Source organism: Mus caroli, chromosome 7, assembly GCF_900094665.2.
Source record: "Mus caroli chromosome 7, CAROLI_EIJ_v1.1, whole genome shotgun sequence".
Lineage (NCBI taxonomy): Eukaryota > Metazoa > Chordata > Mammalia > Rodentia > Muridae > Mus > Mus caroli.
Window position 1 is genome coordinate 86,429,821 of NC_034576.1, and position 25,158 is coordinate 86,454,978.

General features: G+C 46.0%; 1 protein-coding gene across 2 annotated transcripts in view; it reads right to left on the reverse strand.

Annotated features, from left to right (window-relative positions):
* The window catches only part of Cemip (cell migration inducing hyaluronidase 1), a 150,569-nt gene that overhangs the window by 50,046 nt on the left and 75,365 nt on the right, over positions 1-25,158 (reverse strand). The window contains exons 1-9 of one of the 2 annotated variants that reach the window (XM_029480162.1): positions 19,056-19,138; positions 17,139-17,248; positions 12,985-13,131; positions 12,365-12,503; positions 11,138-11,374; positions 7,318-7,497; positions 4,344-4,414; positions 3,203-3,298; positions 2,582-2,703 (exon numbers count right to left, since the gene is read on the reverse strand). In XM_029480162.1, coding sequence (XP_029336022.1) covers positions 2,582-2,703; positions 3,203-3,298; positions 4,344-4,414; positions 7,318-7,497; positions 11,138-11,374; positions 12,365-12,503; positions 12,985-13,131; positions 17,139-17,232 — 1,086 coding nt within the window. In that variant the 5' untranslated portion in view covers positions 17,233-17,248; positions 19,056-19,138. Of the gene's footprint in view, positions 1-2,581; positions 2,704-3,202; positions 3,299-4,343; positions 4,415-7,317; positions 7,498-11,137; positions 11,375-12,364; positions 12,504-12,984; positions 13,132-17,138; positions 17,249-19,055; positions 19,139-25,158 lie in introns of those variants that run through there. The other variant, XM_021166755.2, reaches the window with a different exon arrangement.

Sequence of the window (25,158 nt, forward strand, 5' to 3'; positions counted from 1 at the left end):
TGAGATAGACTGAGAGAGAAAGAGAGAGACACAGAGAGAGAGAGAGAGAGAGAGAGAGAGAGAGAGAGAGACTTTTTAGGAAAGATTATCTAAAATTTAACTAACAGACCAACAGAGCCAGCTTTGTCTTTGGCCTGAAAGGAGGTCTCCCAGACATGAACACTAAAATTCCGTCAAAATCCAGCTCTTTCCATGGTCTCTGTTACAGTTGAGACCAGGTTGTAAACCTATCCTTTTGGTACCTGCTAAAACCCAAAGGTGTCGTCACCAAGTTCAGGTTCATCAACTGTCAAGCCCTGTTCCTCTGACCTCCAAGCCCCACAAAGCCAGCTCCATCTTCAGTGGGAACTCTGTCACACTGACAACAGAGCCTCAACTCATTACCTATTAGAGTTGGATATTTGTCACAGGACAAAAAAGAATCCAGTAATGATTTCATGGGAACTGCTTAATTACACTGCTTTCTCTTTTAATGACCTTAGTCAGTCTTGTATAAGAAGAGTAAAAAGAGATCTATCAGTGCTAAATGGCAGGAATCTTCAAAGAAATATTATTATTAGCCATGCTTGCAGATAATAAAATACTTAATAATATTTCATTTTAACAGTAAATTAAATTAATTCTGAGCAGGACACTGTGGCACATTGGCACTTGCCTTTAATCACAACACTCAGGGGCAGGTGGGTCTCTGTGCCACCCTGGTCCAGTGAGGTCCAGGCCAGCCAGGCATTATGAGACCCTGTCTCAAATCCCTCCCTGGGTTTTTGAATAAAATTTATAGAGGATACTCAGGCACCCATGTCCATACATGGTCAATCTATGAAACCAAGTTGTAAGGGAACATTTATGACCCCTATTTTTGCACTGAGCCATAAAGTCAAATAATTTGATGTGTGTCTACAGCCAGAGTGTACCTGCAGAACTAGAGCATAGGGTTTAAAAATGCTCACTCTGAGAGTAGTGCATGCACAGTCACTCAGAACATTCACAGCAGGCAGCCCAAAGTTGTCAGTGATGTGGATGGGGACCTTCTCAGCTAGTCAAACCTCTCTGGCTTCCATCCCTGTGTCAGCCTCTGTGGGGTGACAATAACAATCCTCTTGTTGTTCCCCATTCTCCAGTTCTCTGGAGATCACAGATGTCTATTCTATCCTGTCCCCAGATGATCTAATTACATCCATGTGGAACAGGTGCCCAGAGCCTGTGTCAGATGCAGTCCTGGGCAGGGTGGGTGGTGCAGCCATGAAGAGAGTTTAGTGCCTGCCCTGAGCCCCCAAGGACGTGAGAAGCATTTGGCAACTGTGAGGGCAAAGATGGTTCATGAGTCTCTTTCACTTCAATGTGTGCCCAATGTGGAGGTCACCTCCTCCTCCAGGTAGAATAAACTATGAGTGGAGATCCTTTGGCAGACTCCATGAATGCTGACTTTTCTGTAACTGCTGGGATTAGGATGTACTTCAAATCCTGTCTGCCCACTGTGTGCCCAAGGGTCCATAGGACATCAACATAGAAGTGAGCTTGGTGGGCCAAGCAGGATCCCGCAGCCGCGGGTGAAGAAGCAGAGTGACAAGTGGGAGAAGGAACTCAGACAGGAGCTGGAGTCATGGCTTCGGACAGACAGGGAGCTTTCACTTCTGTCTCTCAGGCGGGAATAGTTATCCTGCTTCAGAGGAGGGCAGAGAGTAGTTCCACCCAGGTGAAAGGAAAAGCTCTGGGTGAGTGGGTATCCTTATCCCTCTACAAATTTGTCCTGCCTAGAAGAAGTGTAGGGACAAAGGTGGAGCAGAGACTTAGGGGATGGTAAACCGATGACTGGCCCATCTTGAGATCCATCCCATGGGCAAGAACCAATCCCTGACATTATTAATAATACTCTGTTATGCTTGCAGACAGGAACCCAGCATAACTGTTCTCTGAGAAGCTCCACCCAACAGCTGACTGAAACAGACACAGAGACCCACAGTCAAACATTTAGATGGAGCTTGGGGACTCTTGTGGAAAACTTGGGAGAAGCATTGAGGGATGTGGAATGGATCTTGTGGATTGGGACTCCACAAGACCAACAAAGTCAACTAATCTGGACCCTTGGGGCCTCTGAAACACTGAACCATCAACCAAAGAGCACACATGGGTTGGACCTAGCTCCCCCAACCCCCACAGATATGTGGCATATGTGCAGCTTGATCTTCATGCGGGTCCTCCAACAATTAGAGACATGGCTATCCCTGACTCTGTTGCCCACCTGTAGATCCTGCTCCTGTAACTGGGTTGCCTTGTCTGGCCTCAGTGAGAGAGGATGTGCTTAGCCCTGCAGTGATTTAATGTGCCAGAGTGTGTTGGTACCCAGGGTGGGGCTTCCCCAGTATCAGAGGAGAAGGAGAGGGGATGTGGGGACAGGGGATATGTGAGGGGGAACTTGGAGGAGGGGGATTGATATTAGGTTATAAAGTGAATAAATTAATTAATTAATGGAAAACATGAAGAAAAAAAAAGAGAGAAAAGAAATAAGAAAAGTTCTGACGCACAGAGCCTTCTTCAAAGACAAGCTTTACAGACCCCCTGACTGTTGTGCCGTTGGTACCTGTATATCAATGGGTCGATTGCAGATTTTTCCTGGGTAAGCTGCTCGAAGATCTGAAATTTTCTCCCCACCTTTGCTCTGAGGCACCTTATCATGGTCGAACCACTCTGTCCATTCCACATCTAGGCAGAAAGCAGAGATGAGGTCAGACAGGACCATGTTTCCTTTTGACTTGTCTCCTAATGACTGTTTCCTTTTATAAAGGCAATATAAGTTTCTTGTTATTACAAAAGAAATGAGCAGGATGGAGAGAAATAAAAACCTATCTGTAAGCCTGCCCCCAACGCCCACCACTACCATGGCTTGCTTTCTGCAAGCCTGGGTAGCTGCTCAAAGGCCAGCTTCAATCCCAGTCTCTGCTTGCATTCCTGGCCAACCCCATGACCTGGCATATAAAAAACCAAATGCCACAAATCCCCATGGAAGTGCAATGCAATTCTTACCCACAGATGAGATCTTGCTAACAATTTGCCAACGTGGCTTGATTAATGAAAGACAGTTTCAGTTGCAATTTCTCAGTTGATGCCTAGTAAGGTGTCCCTACTGGTATAAGAAATCCTTGCTATTTCCTGGCCTGTGCTGCTGCTATTTGGTTCTAGCAGTCTGTCTTAAACATCTCACCTTGAACCCATTCACTGGATGAAGAAACATTGAAATGTTCGCCATGCTCTGTCTGGAACAGTTTGAAAACCCGGGCAGCAGCCGAGCCTTTGTGACCTGTCAGAAGGACCAGATGTGTGAGGAAGCTGACAGACCCTTAACTCCATGGTGTTGTTGACCTTACAGTACAGAGAAAACCCCAACAGTCATGTCTCTGTTTTGATTTGGTTTAGCTTTAGTGTTTTAATTTTGTTTTTGTTTTGAGATTGAATCTCAGGCAGCCCAAGCTGACCTTGAATCATGTAGCCAAGGATAACCTTAAAACTTATCTTCTTGCTTCTACCTCCCAATTGCAGGGATTTCAGATGTGTACTACCAAGTCCAGTTCACAGTGGATTTTTTTTTAAACTCAAGAATCTTGAACCATTTCATTAAGGAATATTTTTCCTGTAATCAAATTATTCTTGTTACTGTGTGTGTGTGTTTCAGTTTTGAAAGTTCAATTATACCCTTCTGAAAAATGGAAAGTTGAGAAAAATCTATGATTTCTCATGATCTGAGTTCTGCCCTGGGCTTAGAACTGGCAGTAGTCACCCAAACCACATGGGGCAAAGACACTGAATGAGAAAGACCCTATACAGGTCATGGATGTAGTTCAGACAAAGTGATTGCCCAGCATGCATAGAGCTGTAGATTTATGTGATGGGGGTATGCATATTCCTGTAATCTCAACCTTCCGGAGGCAGAGGCAGGAGGGGCAGAAGTTCAAGGTCATTGTCTGCTATATATTGATTTTGAGGCCAATCTGGGCTACTGAGACTCTGTCTTAAAAACAAACAAACAGAAGGCAAATAAACAAACAAAACAAACTTTCTATGGTTTCTAGTCCATACTGTTCCTCTGAAGGCCACCTCCCAGTTCTTAGTTTTTCTTTGTCAGTGAAAACTTCTTTGGACATACAAAATCTTAGGGAGAGATCGACTTTCCTCTAGCCTGGATCTGTGTTACTGGCTCATAATGCAGTGAGTGAAGTGGCCAGATTCTTATCTGGGTCCTTGGAGAAGGGCAGCTATGTTCTTAGAGCAGCTAGTCACTCACAACCCACAGCCACTCATCAGGGTGACACTGGAGGGGACCAGGACTCTCACCAACCATTCATTACCATGGTATTCAATGTGGTCTTCAACTGAAGAGGAGGGATTTCCTTTCACAGTGATGAAGCTCCAAGGGTGTCTGAAAAGAACAGAGAGTCAGGTTTTTTACATGTTGGAGCTGGCGCTCAGTAAGAGTCACAGAGTGAAGACACATTCTCATAGCTAAGTCTCCCTAGCTACTGGGGGAATTTACCATCCACCCATGGGCTTCCTTTTCCCATAAAACAAGAGCCTTTCTTTGCAAGCACAAGGCTGCCTGCTTCCTCAGCAGTCAGCTAGCCTGGGCATCTCTTCCCTGGAGACAATTTTACTAAACGCTGGCAAAGACTGGCTATGAATCACAAACAAACATGCCAACAACTCAACCAACCATGCCACCCGCCAAGGCCAATTAGATCCTGCAGCAAATGTCGGACCAGTTCCAACAGAGGTGATTCCACTCATGCGCATTGTCCCAAAGAGGTGAGCTCAAGGAAAATGGCACAGGATACTATGACTGGCCACTTAGCCATCAGCCTTGGATCTTAGAAAGGGATGAAGTATGTTGGCCTAGTGATGTGGAGAGAAGGAAAGAAGGGCGTGTGGATTGGAAAAGTCACAGCCTTTCTCTTTGAAAGTGTGCACAAGGTTTTTTTGTTTTTGTTTTTGTTTTTGTTTTGTTTTGTTTTGTTTTGTTTGTTTGTTTTAGTGATTTTTGCCTAGCATGCTACATGCAGTGATTAGGGTAAGGACCCCACCCTAATGCACCACTCTGGCATATTGAGCATTCTATACTAAAGGAAACAGAAATGGCAGAAATCTCTGTCTTTTCTTCCTCACCCCCAGGACAGAGGTGTCCTCTCTAGAGCTGAATGGAGAGGGTTTCTGGGAAGAACCCCAAGTCTGTTCATGACAGGTGGCTTATTAGAGAAAGTCTTACCAGATTTTCTTATTATTCTTTACATGTTATGAAACTTAGCACAAAAGTACTCAGGTTGAACTACTTGGATTCTTATGGTTTCTGTTTCTTTAAGAGAGGTTTTACATAGTGCTTAACTTAGCATAGTGAAATCTGTGTAGCTTTCTTATGAAGACCAGGCTCTTATTAAAGACTCTCCCATACCCACAAGAATGCAGCAAGTGTTTCTCTATGACAAGCAAAAGATCGCATGATGTGAGTAGCTTTTGATTTTGTTTAGACCACTTGTGTTGGGGCGTTCGTGTTGAATGATGTTCAGCTGAGGTTTAAGATTTTGCTATGTCACACTCATACTTAAATCTTCCAATGGCTCTCTATTGCCCTTGAGCAAAACTGAAGCTCATCAGCACAGAGCCTGACCTTCCAATGTCAATCTTGCATCCTTGTCTCTCATGCCCATAAGCAGTATATCACTGCTTAGTCCTTCCCAACTCCTCTGGCTTCACAGCTGGCTTGCCCTCCTTCCAGCTGTGGTCCCTCACGTGCTCACTCCCCTTGGATCAGCTCCCCCTGTTCTCTCTCTCTCTCTCTCTCTCTCTCTCTCTCTCTCTCTCTCTCTCTCTCTCTCTCTCTCTCTCTCATGGGTCCCATTCATTTCTATCTACTCATGCAAGTTCATCACACCTCCTATTTCCTGAATAAATTAATAAGTGGTTCTAGTCCCAGCACATCTATTGATTTTAGATGCTCCGCTCTCATCACCCAAACATAAACATCTCCTTTATAGGAGAGGCGATTATGTAACTCCTGCTTGCTGTGACCAGGCTGGCATGTGGAGGTTCCCATTGTTCCAATGACTCTCTTATAGGGAGAGAACCATCATTAACTGCCAGGCAGGGTGACAACTATGTTACTCATATTATCCCGTGGAACCCCTCCCAGCACCCTTTTCCGATAGATCCTGAGATACCCTATTCTACAGATTCGAGAATTAAGCAAAGAGAATGAGTCACTTGCCTGTGGTCACACCTCAGAGGCAGTGCAGCACAGACTCAAAGCCAGGCATCAGAAGTCAAGCTTTGGGCTCTGAGCCACCACAACCTTCGCCCAAGGCCCTTCAGGCGCTTTTTTCTATCATAGTCCCTCTCTCATCATAAATTAATAAACTGATTTTTGGTTTATAATGTGGTGAAATGAAAGTGTGTCTGGCGTTCGCTGACAAAGGAGGCCTGCCATACCAAGATATCATTGTCATATTTGGCTGTCTGAGCTTCCTGCCCCAGTTTCCCTTCCAAAAGCAGCAGCCAGAGAATACAGCCTGGGACCTGGGGTGTCTCTTCTTGCCCAGAGGATCTCTGTCCAGCCAGCTAATTTACTCTGCAGGCTAGAAAAGGTTCTGAGTATCTCTTGCTTGCCCTTACCTAAGGAGCTGAAGAATGGGTATCATAATCTCAAACAGCTACGGGACAGATCATTTCAAATCTACCCAAGCTGAGAGCTGGCTTGCAGGATCAAAAGATGTGACTGCAGTGTGCCGAAGGACTTCCTGCAGTTGTCAATGTGTGCACATGCCAACATCAGGCATGATGCTACAATCCAAAGCAAGAGGCTACACTCTAGAACCTGTTAAATAAGGCTCCCTTTCCTTGACTGTTTAGCTGGGTGGAGATAACTGTATAATCCCTAAAACACTGTCTGCCAGTCCCCAAGGCACAATATGAACCTTGAAAGGGTAAATAGACCTTAACTGTTCATCAGGGCTCTTATTTCCTTGCTCATTCTAGGCAAACTCAGTGCTTGTAAGTGAATGGTTGAGGAAGTAAATTCATATAGAAACCTGTGCATTGCAGTAGTGGGCTTTGCCTGTAAAACAAAAACAAAAACAAAAACAAAAACAAACAAAAACAAACTAAACGAACACAAAACAAATAGCCTTTGAGCACCATGCCCGAGTTTGTCCAGTGTGGGTGAGCAGTGTGCCTGCAATGCCCTGTGCTGTTGTTCTAAGTCCTGTGGAGCTGGAGACTTGCTCTGTTTAGCACGGACTGCTTCAGTTGAGAGGAGACAGAAGTGATGGGCAGTACCTAAATCCAAGGTGGAGAAAGTGCTTGCTGCCCAGTTTGGTCATTGCCTTCCGGGCTGTGTCATCCAGGTTTCTAGAACCTTCATCATTTACTGCGACAGAAAGAATCCTGCCATCGGGCACTGCATTCAAATACTGGGCCAGACGTTCACTCTCTTTTTTGGATCTGTAAGTGTCAAACCTAAAAGAAGTAGAGAGAGAATGAAGATGTGGATAGTCTTGGCAGCAGTCTGAAAGAGACAGTGACCTAGGTACACATCTGTTTTAGCAGCTAAGATATTGTCCATAGTCCTTGAGGGCTATAAAAAAAAAAAAGAAGTGTCTTCAAAGAGCAAGCAAGTTTGGCTGTTTGGCTTGCCATACAGAGATACTCAAGAAGGGGGGCTTTGATTTAGTCACACTTATCATTCACAAAGGAAAATACCTCCGAAATAACTCCAATGGCAGAGAGCTTTGGATTTGGGATGTAGAATAAGTCACATGCTTGGGACTCAGGCTTTACATGTCCCCTTTCTTCCTGGGAGCTGTTGCTAATGCCTCTTGGAAGGGATTGGCACTAGGAGACAATCGGGACACCTAGAGCAGCAGGGATTTCCATCTCTGATCCAGACCAAAGCGACTCTTCTAAAGTCCTCAGGAATGACAACAAGTCTGCCTCATGCCATGTCTCCCACTGCGAAGCAGCTCATGTGTATTTCAGTCATTAAACTGCCCTGTCTGATTCTAGTGCAGTAGGGATAGACTTTTAAGCCACTGTGAATGCTATTGCATTTGTGCCTTTTTTCCTTATTTTTTCTCTTATTTAAAAAAAAAATTACTTTAGTATAGTAAGAACTCTGATCAAGAAATTCACGCTTTTAAACAAGCTTTTAAGTATGTAATAGATTATGGTTGATTACAAATACCATGTTGTAAGAACTGATTTTAAACAAGTTTTAAGTATATAAAACATTATGGACATTTACAAGTTCAATGTTGTAAGAAATGATCATCCCTTACTACATTGTGTGCATGTGCGTGTGCATGTATGCGTATGTGTGGTGTACAGATTGAGATAGGTTCTCACTCTGTAGCGAAGAACAGCCCACAATATAGCAGAGGCTGACCTTGACCTCAGAGAGAGCCTTCCTCAGCCTCCCAAACACAGGAATTACAGGAATGTGCCATCTCACTGCGTTCTAACTTTTTTTTTTGAGATGGAGGAGTGTATCCCACTGTGTTGCTCAGGCTGGCATTGAACTCCTGGATGCAAGTAATCCTTTCCCAGCTTCTCAAGTAGCTGGAAGGTCAGATGCACACCTCTGTGCCTGGCTAATTAACTCTTACAAGTGAAACTTACACAAGATACAGATGTTTAAAGCCTGAAAACAAGAAATCATAAAGGCAAACAATTGCTCCAGCATCAGTAATCTAAGTGGCATGCCACAGAAGGGACTTTCTTTTGTTAATAATTGTTTTAATTTTGAAATTATAATCACACTACTTTCCCCCAACCCTTCCCTCTCCTGTCTCCAACCCCTCCTCCCATGTATATTCACCTGCGTCTCATTCAAATTTATGACCTTTTTCGTTAAGTGGTGTGTGTGTGTGTGTGTCTGTGTCTGTGTCTGTATTTGTTTATTTATTTCTAAATACAACCTGCTTTGTCTGTATAATGTTACTCACATGTATGTTTTCAGGGCTGACCACTTGGTATTAGTAGCCAATTAGTGTGGTTTTTCCCCAGAGAAAGCTATTTCCTCCCGTTCCCTGCGTTCATTAGTTGACTGGAGTTCTTTCTGTAAGGTTGAGGCTCTAACATCCCACTTCTACACTGCCATGTCTACTGATGTGGTCCTTGTTCTGGCTATATAAGGTTTTGTACAGTTATAATGGAAGAGATCTGTCTTGAAACTTAACAAGCCAAGTGTTCTAAAATGAATCTTGAAAAAAAAAAAGCCAGTGTGACTAGCTAAGAAGATTTTGAAAAGGACAAGGTTCCACAGTGTAGTGTGGTAACTGGAGAGGTATCGCCCAGCTGCAGATTCATATCATCTGGCTCAAGTTTGCTTCTGAAGTGTAGGGCTCCCCAGCCTGTCCCCAAGGCCAGCCCTTATCAAAGACCCATGATGCTACATCCACTCTTCCTTTAGGACCCTTGCCTTCCCCCTTGACCTCAACCTCATCAAAGCCCAGCCACCTTTAAAAACCAACTCCAATTCTCATTCCTTCAGGTAAACTCCCATGTGACTATAACCTGCATTGTCTGTGCTTATTAATCTCTCCCCATACTTTTCGGCTATGGGATCCCTGAGGTCTCCAAGATTCTTTAAGCCAAGGAGGTGAAGCAAGCACCTGTCACTCAGTTAAACACCTGTTCTAGCTGTCCACTGTACTGATAGCACTTTAGCTCCTCCTGACTAGCCTCCATACTGCATCTGGGCTATGTGACACTAATTCCCGTACCTGGCCCTCCCACCCCCACCCCCACCCCCCCCAGAGAGTCCCTGACTCTGCAGCTGTATCCTTCGGGGTTCTTTTCTAGAGGTGAGCTTAAGAGCTCCGAGGAAACAGGCCAGATTCAGTTCTGCAGAACCTAGTTAGATCCCAGAGGCCTGCTGCTCTGCCTTCCAAGTGGTCCTAGAGTCTTCTATATTCAGTACTTCCTGCAGATGCCTCATCCCCACCTACACATCTCATCTGGCCCACTGCTAGGGCTTGACTGTTGAGGTATGATCTGTGGCTATGTATTCTAATGCTAAATGGGGGCCCCCAAGACCTGGTTGCCCCAGAGACAAGGGAGTCTGCTTGCCCCTAAGTTATTTATGATTGGTAAATAACGATACTGACAGCCAAAAGCTGGGCAGAAGAGATATAGGTAGGGTTTAGGGTTTTGGAGCTTAGGGTGGGAGAAGACCCACGAGAGGGAGAAGAAGATGGGAGAGGAGGAAGCCATCATGGTTTATGTGAGTCATGAAAACATGGCCATGTGGGTTGACTAACTGGAATTAAGAGCAGCTTAGATGAAACATGGCAAATTATATAATGGGATTATTGGTTGGGAAATAGACATAATAGCGTTGAGGTAGCTATTTGCCCAGCTGTTATGCTGATTAAGGCTTATTATAAATATAAAGGTGTGTGTATGTGTCTTTTATTCGGGAACTACATGGTCAAAGGCGGGATAGAAACCCTGGATTGCAATTAAATAATTTCAACAACACTGGACAGTCATCACTTTGCCCTCCACTACTCTCCCATTTTCTTCCCAGTCATCAGAATGTTCCTTTCAATTAGACCATGCTTCTCTTCAAGACCTCAGATGGCCTTACAACTCGATGAAAATAAAATCCACCTCTTTACTGTCACCTGTACCTCTGCACCTCCATGCTGTTCCTCATGTCCACCTTTGAGCCCCTCTCCCTCATCTAAGAGTGCAGTGCTCTGGACACCTCTGGCCCTTTGTACTTGTGCTGAGCTTTTCTCTGACACAGTTCTCAGCTCACAGGCTGCTCCTTCACACTGGCCTTTCTTGATCACCCATGTAAAGTGAACCGCTGGTTCCTTCTCTATTATTCCACTTTATTCCACGATGCCTTTCACGTTTCTACCACCAGTTATCATCACTTGAAGTATATGCTTGTGTGTGTGTGTGTGTGTGTGTGTACTTGCACACATTTGTGTTAAACTCAGCTTTGCTGGGCAAATGCCTAGGAAAGAAGGTGCCTCTCTAGAGCAGGACTTCCCTCCACATAATTCACACAGCATGCCACACCCTAGGGAAGTCCTCTGGCTGGCATCCTGAACAAGAAAGGACATGAGTAGAGGAAAGCCAACCTTACCGGTCAGAATGGACAACTGTGCCCAATTTGGCATCAATGACATGGACAATGACTCCACGATGGCCCCAGCTCCTTTCAAAAAAATATCCTCCCTCCTGCATGCCACCAGGATGAAGGGTCTTGTTTAGAAAAGTCCAGGAAAGCTTTTTCTGCCCATGTAATTCAAGAGTGCCTCCTTTGTCTACTCCGATGTACTTCAGGCCATAGTAAGGGTCTGGCAGGATGTTTTCATCAGCCCTGTAAAGAGAAAGGTCCCAAAGGGTTGGCCAACACATCTTGGTCAGATGCTGAGTCCCCTAGGGGAACATCACTGGTCCCTGAATCCCACTGTGGCCTCAGACAGCCAAGCTGCATTTTTGGTAATGACATTAAGTCTGCAGAAAAGTATTAGCAAGCTGACCTTCCAAAAGCAGAGAGACAGTGGGCACACAGGGCAGCAGAAGTGCCTAGCAGACACTGTCTGCTGTCACTGTCTTCAGCCCTGATTTCTGTCTCTGCTGTATTGGCTATAGAATAACAGGTACTTTCACTGTGTTCCTGCCTACATTCAAATATCACTTCTTATAACTTTCAATTGCTTAAAGATGGGTCACAGCATAGGGGAAGGGGCAAAGATAGACCCTTGGTTATATACAAGCAGTAAACAATTGCTTAGGTAGAGGGGGCTCTCCAGTGGAGTTGCCTGCCTGTTGGGCTGCAAGATCCAGGAATGAAGTTTTCCTGAGTCAGTACCCATGCTGTGGTTGCTTCTAGATGATGCAGCTACTTTGAATTACCTATGCCAGTTAAAGTAACCCCAATAACTTTATAGGTTCTACAAGCTAGACCTAGGTAGAATTATATCTCAGGTCTGTCATTGGTGCCCTCACCGGAGTAAATACATTTACTCATACCTCCCTGTGAAACATTGCACACTTGCTGTTTATAACACTAAGTAACCTCTTTCAGAGTCTCTTCAAATCATGGACTGACTGGAAAGCTACTGAGAGCCTGTCTGGAACTCTGCAATGCGGCTACTCCATATACAGCATGATGGACAAAGAGCCTCTTAGATACCTACTTACCCACTTCATCATGCCTATCTTATTCATGGTTATGGTCTAGTGGGACACAGAGGGGTTCCTGTCCTTTTTAGAAGTCTAGACTTCTGGCTTCCCTCTCCTTTGGAAAGCCTCCTTCCCATCAGACCCAACAGCAGTGTTTAACCACCGAGCAAAGTCATCCCACCTTCCATACAGCACAATACTGAAATTGCCCTCAAAAGGGCAAAGGGCACTCCCAGCATGCAGCTCTCCACCGTCATCAATCAGGATATACCGGGTGCGCAGCACAATGTGCTCATGGTGGTCTTTAATGACAAGCTTTCCTGAAGAGAGAGGAAAGGGGATGTCTGAGGAGACAAGAATCTTAGATAATGTTAGAGCAGAGAGCCCAGAGAAGATTCTCTGTACCCCACCCCCTTAGGCAGACCAAAGGGCATCTTTTCAGCACTTCTATGCCCATTGTCTTTTCTCCATCATCTACTTTACAAGATATACACCATGGTCATCTGGTTCATTGCTATTACCCCATGTCCTGAGCTTAATCACCAAGCATGTATATGTAAGAATAACAGGTCCCTTCAGAGCACCAATAGAAACTGTCCTTTTAAACAAAATCCTTGTTTCCCCTAAAGATTAGAACTTTGACAAGCCATTTCTCAGTGCTCTGAGAGGATGACAATCTCAAATCTCCAGATCTTCTGATGTAAACCCCAAACACAGAGCATTTGTTCTGTCTGTCTCAGCTCCTGGCTCTATAGATCCATTTGCAGGACTCAAGGTGGTGGAAAGGACAGGAAGGCTTACCTCCCCCTGAGATAGTGATGGAGTGGACTGTGGCAGAAGAGGTGAGCAGTAGTTTCCTGCCATGACCAATGTGTACTTGGTAGTCTCTGTTATGGCCAGGGATCCAAGGCTGCAGCTCAGGACTCTGATCAGGACACTCAGTTGCCACTGCCAAAGATAATGACATGTTGCCACTCAGATCAACCGTATCACTAGGCAAAGAATGATAGGATGAGGGCAGTACACTTCATGACATATATTTCTTCTCTACCAGGGTTAAAAACAAGTTCTTACACACCGGAGAGATGCTCTGATCTGCGAAGCAGGTACCCTGGATATGGCCAAACCCCTTTCATGATTTTGTCACCTGACTCTCTGGACAGCCTGCTTCCTCCTCTGATTCAATACCTTTCTAACTGTTCCCTTAGAGACCTGAGAATGATGGTAAGAAACGGATTGGATAAATCAGTAGCACTGATTACAACACATGTGACCCACCATTGGTAACGACCTCTAAACAAGGACCAACTATATAGTATTAGTATTATTTTTGAGACAACAATAACCATATGCCCAGGCAAGTCTTGTATTTACCTTCTTCATGCATGTCCTAAATAGCTTTCTGCTTGGTGGCTCCTCTGAGAGTAACTCTTATCACTACACATGTCCTTTGCAGGCATCTGCCATGTGACATGTATAGCATCACTATAAGAGACACTGGCTTTGGTGGAGTATAAGGCCACTGAGTTGGGACAGTTTCTACACTTGTCCTGTCTAGTTGTTTGTTTGTTGTGTTTTGTTTGAGACAGGGTTTCTCTATGTAGCCCTGGCTGTCCTAGAACTCACTCTGTAGACCAGACTGGCCTTGATCTCATAGATCGTCCTGTTTCTGCCTCCCAACTGCTGGGATTAATGGTGTTTACCACCACCTCATGGCTATGCTGCTATTATTTCTTTTGTTCTGAGCTGTCACTCCAGGAGTGGGTTTGTGGGTTGTGTGGACTCTTCAGGGTAGGGAGCCACCTGAGGTTGTTCTGAGGTCGGGCTGTGCTTCCTGCTCTTTATGCCCCCAAGGCATCCTATAGCCAAGTGTGGCCAGTAAGCATGTGGCTAGAGTGTTTAGTGGGATTGGGAGACTCCTGGATTTTCACAAGTTTTCCTGGGATCTGCTCCAAATCTATGCCCTGAGAGATACAAAAAGGGACACCTATGTCCCAGGAGCTGGGAGAACCACCCTGTGGAAAGCAAGTGAAGGTCCAGAAAAAGAAGCAGGGAGAAGGGGCTAACTGATGTGAGGCTATTTTCACTTTCTCAGCAATTAGATTGTGAAGAATAAATCAGACTTACAAGGAGCACAGAGGATGTGGGGAGATAGAGGGGAGGCTTAGGGGAGCCCACAAGGGAAAGGGTTCTGTTGGGAGACCAAGGTGGGTATCAGGAGTGGAAGCAAGTGTCACAGTGCAGGGGACTTAGAATCAGTACATTCCACAGGTAAAGTTGGCACAGGAGTCACATGGGACCAGAACTAGTTCCAATTCAGTTAGTGCCATGGCAGGCATAGCAGCTCTAAGGGGTACTGGATCATTCTTCAGTTATGCAAGAAAGAAGCCATAATTGCCATAGTTAGATATCTAAAGAAGAGCCTAGAGGGAGACATGCTGTTATCTACACTCAACTGCACCAGATAAAGACTGCCCAGTCTTCTATTGAGTGCAAGTTTACTGTGTGGGTGCCCAGCCCCCACATTCTCTCACATGTATGCGGCAGACACCTTTGGTTCTGTTTGCCTCACTGTTGGTGAGAATTCAGACTTTAAGTGTCACTACAATGAGAACTCCACATTTGTGGGGTTTCAGTGAGTCACCACTTCAGATTCTAAGTTTCAAGTAATGGCAACATAGCAGATGCAGACTTCCCTGCTGGCTGAACAGAAGAGCTGCTACCAGCCTGTACATAGGCTGGGCAGCTCCCCGCCTTGATATAGAATGCTCAAAGCTGGTGCTCAAAGCAACAGCTCTGAGAGCTGGGTGCTAAATTCCACACCTAGGCTTATCTCCAAAGAGGATAGTCACAAATTCCTAGTAGCCTTCCACCTGGTCCGGGATGTGGGAATCAGTCTCAAGGAGCTGATTATCAGAGTGTGAAGAACAAATGTAGTCTCCCAGAGTGCCCAGTGCTTCAGACCAAGAGCATCCTGGGAAGACAGTTCCACTAAGTGGACAGTGCTTCAGGTCTCACTGTGTCTCACTTCCAAGCCGAGCCCATGGTCCTTTCCCTGTCTGGGCATATGACTCTGCAGCCAACTTCACATCTCAGCTTGGCTATGGTGGGCCTCACACTACAGGTTTGCCCACTATCCGGATCATGAGCCCCACTCCAAAAGCTCTGAGCCTCTGGCTACTTCTGTAACTGGATGTGGTGGGTCCTCCTTTGTGGAAGTGTGGAAGCTGGGTATTCATACCTATGAATCAGTAAATCATCTGAAAATCACCAGTACCATCTTTGAAGCATCACCATGGCAACCACACTGATTTCCTTGACTACGGCAGAGGGCCTGTGACGCAGACTCTAAGGGAATGCAGGCTATGACTACTTAAAGCATGAATGACAAAGGCAATTTCTACTTCTCTCCCAAAGAGCACAGACTGAAGGGCACCAGAGAGAGGCACAGCCTCCATTCCAAAGGGTTTATATGCAAACTGGGGTGTGGGAGGAAACACCCAGAAAGTATCTGAATACTCCCCAAGCTGAATCACCCCAATAATAAACCCAAATACAGTTCCTAGCCCGGAGTCAATACCCAGTTTGTGTTTATTAATTGAAAGAGAAGATGAATGAACTCAGGCAATGTCATAAATCATTGCACCAAACACTGACACTTTGCCTACTTGCTATGTCACCCAAGAATTAAGGAGATTTTGTAAGAAATCACAGTGAAGGCATTCTATGCTACACAATGCTTCCTACCCTCAGTGGGCTGGTAAACAATGTAATTCAATGTGAGGTCCTTTATCATGGAAGACCATAAAATTCGAGGAATAATAGCATTTTATGATGAGCCATGGTATCCGTGGTGGTCTTATTAAACCCCTGCTCAGTTTCTAAGACTTGTACTCTGTACCTCCAGTGTCTGCCAAAGGTTCCAGTTATTCGGTGGTTGCTTCCTGAAGCCTGGGTGAAGTGTCCTGTGCTTCTAATCTTAATGTAAAACTCACATAAAGATCACTTGCTTGGTACCACGAGGTAAAAGGAAAAAAAAAAAAGAAACCTCACAAGATAAAATAAGCAAACCACTTAAAGCAAAGTTGACCACACTGAGATAGTAAGATAGATCTGAGTAGGGTGCTGGGCTGCAACACAGGCCTATAACCCTAGCAGTTACAGGACTGAAGATGAAAGATTGCAAGTTTGAAGCTAGCCTGGATCATACTGAAAGAGACACTGTCTCAAACAGAAAACAGCTGGGTGTGGTGGTGCATACCTTTGATCCCAGAACTCCAGTGGCAGAGATGGGCTGATCTGTGAGTTTAAACCCAGCCAGGGCTACCTTGTGAGGTCCTATCTTAATATATAAACCAAACTAAACAACAAAAAAGAAAACCACAATCTAATCCTTGCTGAGGGTATTGAGGCCGAAAGGGGTTTTATGGGCCCCGATCCTGACTTGATGGCACACTGTAGGGAGGGATGCTCTGAAACTGGGTAGACCAGAGGTAGAAAGCCGTGTCTCGGCTGAATTCTCCCTCTCCACTTCCTGACTCTCTTTCGGACAGATTCTAAACTTTGTATTAGCAGCTAACATTTAAAATCAAGCTTTTTAATAAAAATCCACATTTCTGGTCTCCTTTAAAAATTCAAAATATCTTACAACAATGTCTCCCCTTTCCAATTTCCAGAATTGAGAGATGGGTGCTCTATGAGGGAAGTCTCGGCTCCATGGAGACGATATAGTACCTTTCCAACTAGGTTGGCTTGCAATGGAACCCAGGCAGACGCTGAGTTTGCAACCTGGAACGATTCTAGGCCAGCCTGTCATTTCCTAAGGAAACGTGGGGCAGGATGAGGCTTGCCAGAATCCAAGGTGTTCAGTGAGGACCCTACCTGAGAGACTCCCTGGGAGCGCCCTCCCCCAGCAGCCTGGCTGAAATGGAGGTCCAGCTTTTGTGGCATCTCACCTGCAGATGAGGCCCCTGAGAAGCTGGCCAGGAGGAGGCAGCCCGTGGCCAGCACAATCTTGAGGGAGACATCGTGTCTCCCAGAAGCTCTCATTCCAACAGCTTGCTCCCTGAAACACAAGCAGAGGGTCAGAAGCACAGCTTCACAGCCCCACAGTAAGCACCAACACGAGACAGAGACTCACCCACACTGAGGCAGGGGACAGGGACATGGCAGGAGAGGCACACCCCACAGGCCCAGAGCAGAGACCTTGTGAGTAGCTCCTCACCTACTATGACTCAGGGCCAGGCAGGGCCAGACACGCAAACTCGGTCACCATTCTGCCCCTGTCCTGTAGCTCTCAGCTGAGTGGCCCTCAAGCTCTCTCCCTTTGCAAAGGAGCCTTTCTACTTAAGCCAAGAAACAGAAGAAACCAAGCGGAAGCTGAGAATCCAAAGCCACAGGCTTGTTGGTGTGCTCTCTGCTGATTCCTGGACTTCTCTGGACCTTGTTGCCTAATCCAGGATGTAGTAGATCTGCTGATTTTTGAACTTGATGTTGTTAGTGTGTGCTGCTCATCTGTCTTCTCTTTGCCCAGTGACAGAACCCTAATTTTTATATGGGTGCCTAGAATAGGCAGAAGTTTCTTCAGTCTCCTTGTGGCCTTGGGATTAAGTTCAACTAATAAAGCAGACTTCCAGCAAATGCCCTTAAGAGAAAGGAAAAAGGACTTCCCTCTTTCCTTCTGCCTTTCTGCTGGCTGGGATGCAGATATGATGGTTGGACCTCCAGTACCTCTCGTGAGCCATATAGAAGGAACCAAGCACTGAGAACAGCAATGCAAATGGGATGAAATCTAGGGCAAAAATAACTCTGGGTGGTGGACTCATTCTTATATTGAGACAATTTCATTTCTATCTCACTAAACTTGTGTTTTTAAAAGATTTATTTTGCGATTCATTCATTTTACTTTTTACTCATGTAGAAGGTGACACAGGAATCTACATCAAGATGGGGATTTTAAGAACACAGATTTTTGCTGTTTTGTTTTGTTTTGTTTTGTTTTGTTTTGTTTTGTTTTGTTTTTGACTTTGTCTTTGTGCCCAGAGACTCCGTATGAGTTTTGGAAGGATCGCTCTAGTTTCTGAGCCATCTCCCCAGGTCCTTCCCAACAGACCTGTGTTTGTGCCTAGAACAAGCAGATATTATCCCCAGAAAGTGGCTCACGGAGGCTCCACCTCTCAGGCCTGCTCAGTGGCTAATCTGATGCCCCTGACCCTGGGACTCAGTGAAGCTCTTTGTGCCAGCTCAGCCAACCGAGGCAGGAAGAGGGGACCTTCTGCACAGGTGGGCTGGGAGGCGGGCTGCGGAGGAAGAAACAACTCAGAATCAAAGCCTGTGTGTCCTCTTCCAGCACACTGCCCGACCCAGATTGCCTCTGTCAGAACAACAGAGGCACTTGTGTCTCATATCTGGGAGGCCACCTTTCCCATGGCTCCCAGAGAGGAGTGCTTCAGAGCTTGAAGAGGGATGGTAGTGGGTGGTGCATCCAGACCTCAGGGGAAAGACACAGCACCCTTCTCAGATCTCAGCTGGCTTAGAGAAAGAAAGAAAGAAAGAAAGAAAGAAAGAAAGAAAGAAAGAAAGAAAGAAAGAAAGAAAGAAAAGGCAGCCTGCCACCAGCTGCCAATGGGCCTTATAACCTCACTGGGCCACATTCTCCAGGGAAGTTGAACCTGGACAACTGGCACCCTCACTTTATGATGGAATCTGGGGCGGGGCAGTATGAGGTAGCAGGACAGTCCCGAGGATGGACTTGTGAGAACCTCACAGTTCTCATGTAGAGTCATGTGTAAGAGGTCGTGTGTCAGAGGATGTTTCCCCTTGTGAATGGGTGGAAGAACGCTTCCACAGAAGGGGGTGATGATGTCCAGTACCCTTTCCTGACATTACACTTTCGGCTGTGTTCTTTGCGTCTGAGCCACAGGAGGTAGAGAAGTCCCTATGCCCAGAATTGCCCCATTGCAGAGCACACAGACTTCAAGCTTTCCAGCACAGAGTGGCTTCCAGGGCCTGGAGATGGTCCTGCTGCTGTGGATCCTACAGATGTCCAAGTTTCACTTGGGAACTGCCGACCCAGAAGGACAGCACTTTCAGCTGGCCACTGAAGCTTCTGGCAATAGGGTTGGAATTAAGTTTCTTCATTGGTGAGACAGGCTGGAAGCAGGTTTCAGCTGTGGAAGGCCCCAGAAGAGCTCACAGGGAATGATGCCAGGGACTTCTTGGGGGGTAGTCAGCTGAGTCTGCACTGGTCAGGCTACAGGGTTGCTAAGATATTGGTGATGATAGTCTCAGCTGGCCTGTCCCTGAAGGGTGTGGGAACCCCATCAGCATATGAGAAGAGTTGTAAGGTTTCCTCAGCAGATCTGCACAACAGCCCATTGAACATCTTCACAGTAACAAACCGAGTTTTCTCAGATGTTCAATGTTACCAATCTAGATGCTGTACCAGCCTTGGAGATGCATGGATCAACATAGAAACAAGAGTGTCTATGGCTGCCAGGTACAGAGGCTTTGTTCATCCTTCCATGACTGTCCTGGAGTCCCAGGATTGTCACCTGTAGAGAAAACAGTGTGTTAAAGAGGATCCAGTGGTGTCCCAGTGATGATGGTACTCATGAGCACACTTGTGTCCTGTGGTTTCCCAGCTCCCAGGTATGGGAATTCCTGATGCCTCAAAGGCTGCAGAAGGTGAGACTTTCTATAGGGATTCCACAAGGAAATAAAGATAAGCAGAGAGAAGGGTCCCCTGAAGCCCAGGCCCCCAGAGTGAGCCAGAACACATTTCTGTGGGGACACAGCAGTGGCTATATCTCCTTCCTTGTTACTCAGCCAAGCCTGAGGCAAGCCTGAGTTAACAGATGAACAATACAACAAGATGGTCAGGACTGTGGACACCAGAGCCTTCCTAAGGTCCAAGCCATAGGGCTCTCTCATTCTTTGAGGTCAGAAAAATGAAATGAAATGAAATAGAAATAGAAATAGAAACAAGCTGCAGGGCTATTATGAGCATCAGAATAGATGCCCCCCATGAAGACCATGAGCTCTGAGTTTGATGACAGCATAGGAACACTGGGAGACGCTCATACTAGGAACACTCAGCATCCAGTAGGAAAAACCTGAAAGACTTGAATCTAAAACTCTGGGCTTAGGTTCCTGTTGTAGCTCTCCCGTCAGTTATGAGGTACTCAGGAGGTCACTCAGCAGGACCCTTGTTTTCTTATAAGAATGGGAGCAGCCATATTCTTCACAATCTGGACTTAAGTTGTGAGGGGCAATCAGATCATAGAGTTCATGGCCAGCTCATGAGGCCAGTGAGATGGCTAAGCAGGTAAAAGTCCTTGCCACACAAACCTGCAGCAATGAGGAAGGTAGAGAGACAATCGCGTGAAAGCCTGCAGGCCAGCTGGCCTGGAAGACAGAGCCCTGGAGCAGAAACAAGAGAGACTCTGTCTCAAGAAGATGGAAGGAGAGAACTGACTCCTGAGTGTCCTATGAGAAGCATGAGACAGGTAGTCAGGCACATTATCTTAGACTTCCCTTCTCGCTCATGCCCCCCTCCCCCAGCAGCTTTTATTACTCTCCACGTATTCTCACCACGATGTGGTGTTTCAGCACAGGGTCCAACATCATAGAGCCAACTAACTGATCATGAACCAGGACCTTCTAAACTGTGAACCTAAGTAAACCTCTTTGCTTCGTTGCTTGATTTATCACAGGTGCTTGTTACTACAACAGAAAGCCAACAGGTACACCAGCGTGCAATTGTGGATCTTTAAAAATGGTTACAATCTTTCTGCAGCGGAGTTTTTTCATCTATGACAATCAGAATAGGCACAAACGTGGCTCCTGCTAGGCATGACCACTGCCTGGTTCCTTCCTGTCGTCACCACTGTGGTCTCTCACAGCCACCCTCTGTGCAAAGTGTCTAGTGACAGGTGAGGAAACGGGGGCAAAAAACTTAGTGTGGCTTAGTATCACACAGTTAAGAGGTGGTAAGCTTCAAAGTCAGCTCTCTCCTCCAAGGCTATGGCTCCAGTTCCTTACAGTTAGTTGTGTGCAGTTTAACCCTAGGATCTCAGAACACGAGAGCTGGTAGGAACGCAAGACATTGTCCAGTAAGTATGCTTCACACCTCAGCTTATCCATAGGTTCCCAAGAGTGCTCATTAAAAGGCACATTCTCACACACAGGGCTGAGACAAAGCTGGAAGGCAGCTCCATCAGGATTTTAGCCCCCCTGGGTCTGAGTAGCATCCCACCCTGTAAAACTGGCACACCAATTTTATCTCTACCATAACCCACTGATCTGTACCCAGGCCTAGCTTTCTCCTGACAGGGACATGTATCTCTCTGGCCACCTGATCTGGAAGCAGCACTCTAAAGGAGACGAGGCAGGAGAGTAGACAGAATGAGTCCTGCTCTGAATAATGGGTAAACAGGAAGGTGAGTCCCTAGGAAGCCCCAATAGTCCTGAGCCCCTTTGCCCTTTTCACGGTGCCCGTTATATCTATCTATCTATCTATCTATCTATCTATCTATCTATCTATCTATCTATCTATCTATCTATATATATATCTACTTTGATGATATATGTAAGACATCTGCGCAAAGGGCCTTAGGGTCACAGAGTCTAGCCTGTTCCTCAGATAGGTGCACTGAGAGGACCCGTTGCCTCTGATGCTGAGCATTCCTCGGGCTACTCCGTGAAACTGGACGTGAGCCACTCCATCACTATGTACCTGCTGAGACCTGCCTCACTGCTGCAAAGACTGGAGCCCCAGCAGCTCTCCCAAGCCAAGCCCACTGGCTTCCTAAGATGAAACACTCTGCATCTTCTTCTCCAGCCCACAGACGCCTCTCCCAGCTGCTCTTCCCTTTGGGTACCTGTTACCAGGGAAACGCTTCTATGAGCAGACTCTCACCTGGCAGGTCTAAGAAAAGTGGTCTTACATTTCCTTTTATGCCTTTGCTTGTTTTGTGGGTTGTTGTTTTAAAAAATGGGTCTCATGTATGCCAGGTTGGCCTCAAATTCCTGAGTATCAGAGAATCACACTGAGTTTCAGGCCCATCTGCCTCTACCTCCCAAATGCTGGAACAAATGTATGCTATCACACTCAGCTCATTTGTTTGTTTTCTAGGTTTTGTTGTTGGATTTTTTGTTTGTTTGTTTGTTTGTTTTGATTTGATTTGTTTGGAGAGAGTGGGAAAACAAGGTCTCTATAGCTCAAGCTGGTCTCAAAGTCATGATTCGGCCTTAGCCTCCCAAGTTCCAGGATGACAGACACGTGGCAGCTTTGATTGAGGCTTTCTAACACGCTTTCAAGTGGGGCCAATATAGCCATCAACTGTTGGTAGCAAGGATCTAGTTTACTACTTTTCAATCTACAAACTTGAGATCCATGGAATAGAAGGGAGTTGCTTGCATTGAGAAGACTCAGGTAAAGGAAAGCCTGATTCAGTATCTATCAGAGAATGTTTGGGCCAAAGTTACAAGGCACTTCCTTGCCATCCAGTTTGTTTGGGAAGAAGGAGGAACTGGGAGAACTGGGTATATGCCTTGTCCCATTGGTTTCCCCCCAAGTCACAGTTTGGATTGTAAACACATGTCCTGGGTGCCCTGCAGAGGCTCAGATAGAAGTCATCCTTCATCTCCATCTTCACTCCCTTGCCCAGAGGAACTTCCTTTGATCTGAGAAATTCCCACTGGAGCCACCTGTAAGAGCCATGCCTGGGTGCTGCAGGGCATGCGAAATGGCTGGAATCCTCATCACAGATTTATTCCCTACCTAAGCACAGCATGAAGATCCCTGCACAGTCCTCTGCACCATCAGCTCCTCGAATCCCTATCACGCCATCATCAGCAGTGAGATGTGACAACACGGCTGGGAAAAGGCAGCCCCGGAACCCTGCTCCTCTCCATACTTGGTGTCCCATGAGCACTACACTGGTGTGGGAAGAAGTAAGACAGACTTCTGTCTTCAGGGGCCCCTCAATCACATCACTTTAAGCAGAAGGCTCCGAAATTGAAATGATGGGTACAGCTCTCCAGCAAACCAGATACTTTGCAGTAAGAGTAGATGTTTACCTCAACATAGGTGCTTACATTTTTACCCTGCAAGGGACGACTCACTTTCCTTTTTTTGTTGTTGTTTAGAACTTCACTGTCTAACTCAGCACCTACTTATTACATATGGCTATGTCAACTTAAAGTGAAGTTAAAAAAAATAACCCTCAGTTTCTCCCTCTCTTTCCTTCTGTATGTCTGTCTCTGTGTGTGTCTATCCGTATCTCTCTACCCCTCTGTTGTGTCTAAATGCATGCACACGTTGCACACGTGTTAAGGCTAGAGCACAACCTCGGGTGTCAGTCCTCAAGCACAACCCACTCTGCTTTCTGAGACAAGGTCTCTCACTGGCCTAGCGTTTGCTGATTAGGCTAGGCTGGTTAGCCAATGCGTCCCAGGGATGACCCTGTCTCTGCCTCCCCAGCACTAGAATTATAGCTATATGTTACTATTTCCATTTTTTTCTGAGAACTGAGCTCAGGTCTTCATGCTTACATGAAAAGGACTTTACTGACTGAATTATTTCCCAAGCCCCAAGTTTAGTTTCTTAGCAACACGAAGCAAGCAAAGTGTGTGGTGGGGCTTCTACCGTGAGCATTGGACCTGAACAATCTGCTCATGCTCAGCTCTGGTTGCCAGCCTCGGTGCTCAGTGGCTCAGACGATGCACATTGAAGTGATGAGTCGTTTTAGAGCTGAGGGGGCTCATAGTATGATCTGGGCCAGTGTGGACAATAGCGATTAGAGCATAGTTTCAGGCCTACTGACCATCTTATCAGAAACTGTCCTGTTAAGGGTCACACAACCTTCTCTAACAAAGCTTCCAAGTGATGGTGATGTCTTCAGAGTATTAATTCAGTCCAAAAGGGACACTTGTCAACCAGCAGTTAGGTGTCAGCTTTGTGAATGTATGGCATGGTGTTGGCTAAATGCTGACAATTCCTGATGCATTGCAACAGGGGCCTCTGATGGGCCACTTGAGTGTGAATTTAGCAAGTCCTGTAACAGTTCGCTCAGCTTCAAAATGGAGAGGTACAGAGCTGTTGGGGACAGCGAGATAATCCCCCTAAAGTGTGTGTATGGCACAGTGGGGGTCTAGGGTGACCCTCCTCAGGTGTTGGCATGTCACCATCATCCATATCTGGCTTGTGCTCGCTGCCTGACTTAGTCAACAGTCAGCGTGGGCTATTAAATAGGGCTGGTGGTCTTTCAGTAATGGGCTGGTGGCATCTAACTAAAAGTGCTTTCTCAAAGCTTATCACCAGAACTGCCAGCAGGAAACTGCAACATAGGGCAGTATGTTTGCATTATGAGGAGAAAACATAAACATGACCTAAGGGGATCCACACACTGGGCTGCAGGCAAAGGGTCTACCTGGACAATGCAGTGTGGTGAGTGCACCACTCCATTTGGTGTCCTGATCCCTGATGTAGCCAGCCTTCTTATTGGAGAGAGTACAGGAAAGCCGGGAACTGGCCTTCTACCTCAGAGGCTGTGGATAGGGTGCCATAGAGGGACACTTCTTGGATTATTTACACTCTTTAATTACATTTTTATTTTGCTCAGATTATTTTATCATGGAGCAGGGAGACTTGGTTGCACCCTGAATTTAAGCAAAAACCAACTCCCCAAAAAAGAGAAGAGAGATGAAAATCTAGGAAGAAGATAACCTTGTCCACCCAACTCAGCATTACAGGGCCACTGTTTTGGGCCCAGGAATGAAGATGTGCTTGAGAAAGAGAACAGAGACATACATGGCAGCCAGAGAACAGATTCATTACACCCCAGACTACCTTGTCCCCTTGACGTCCACAGGTCTCCCTCACAGTCTATGACTTGCCTCCTTGATTTAAATGTTATCCCACAAGACCAACAGTGTCATTTAACCCTGGACCCCTGGGGTCTCCCAGAGACT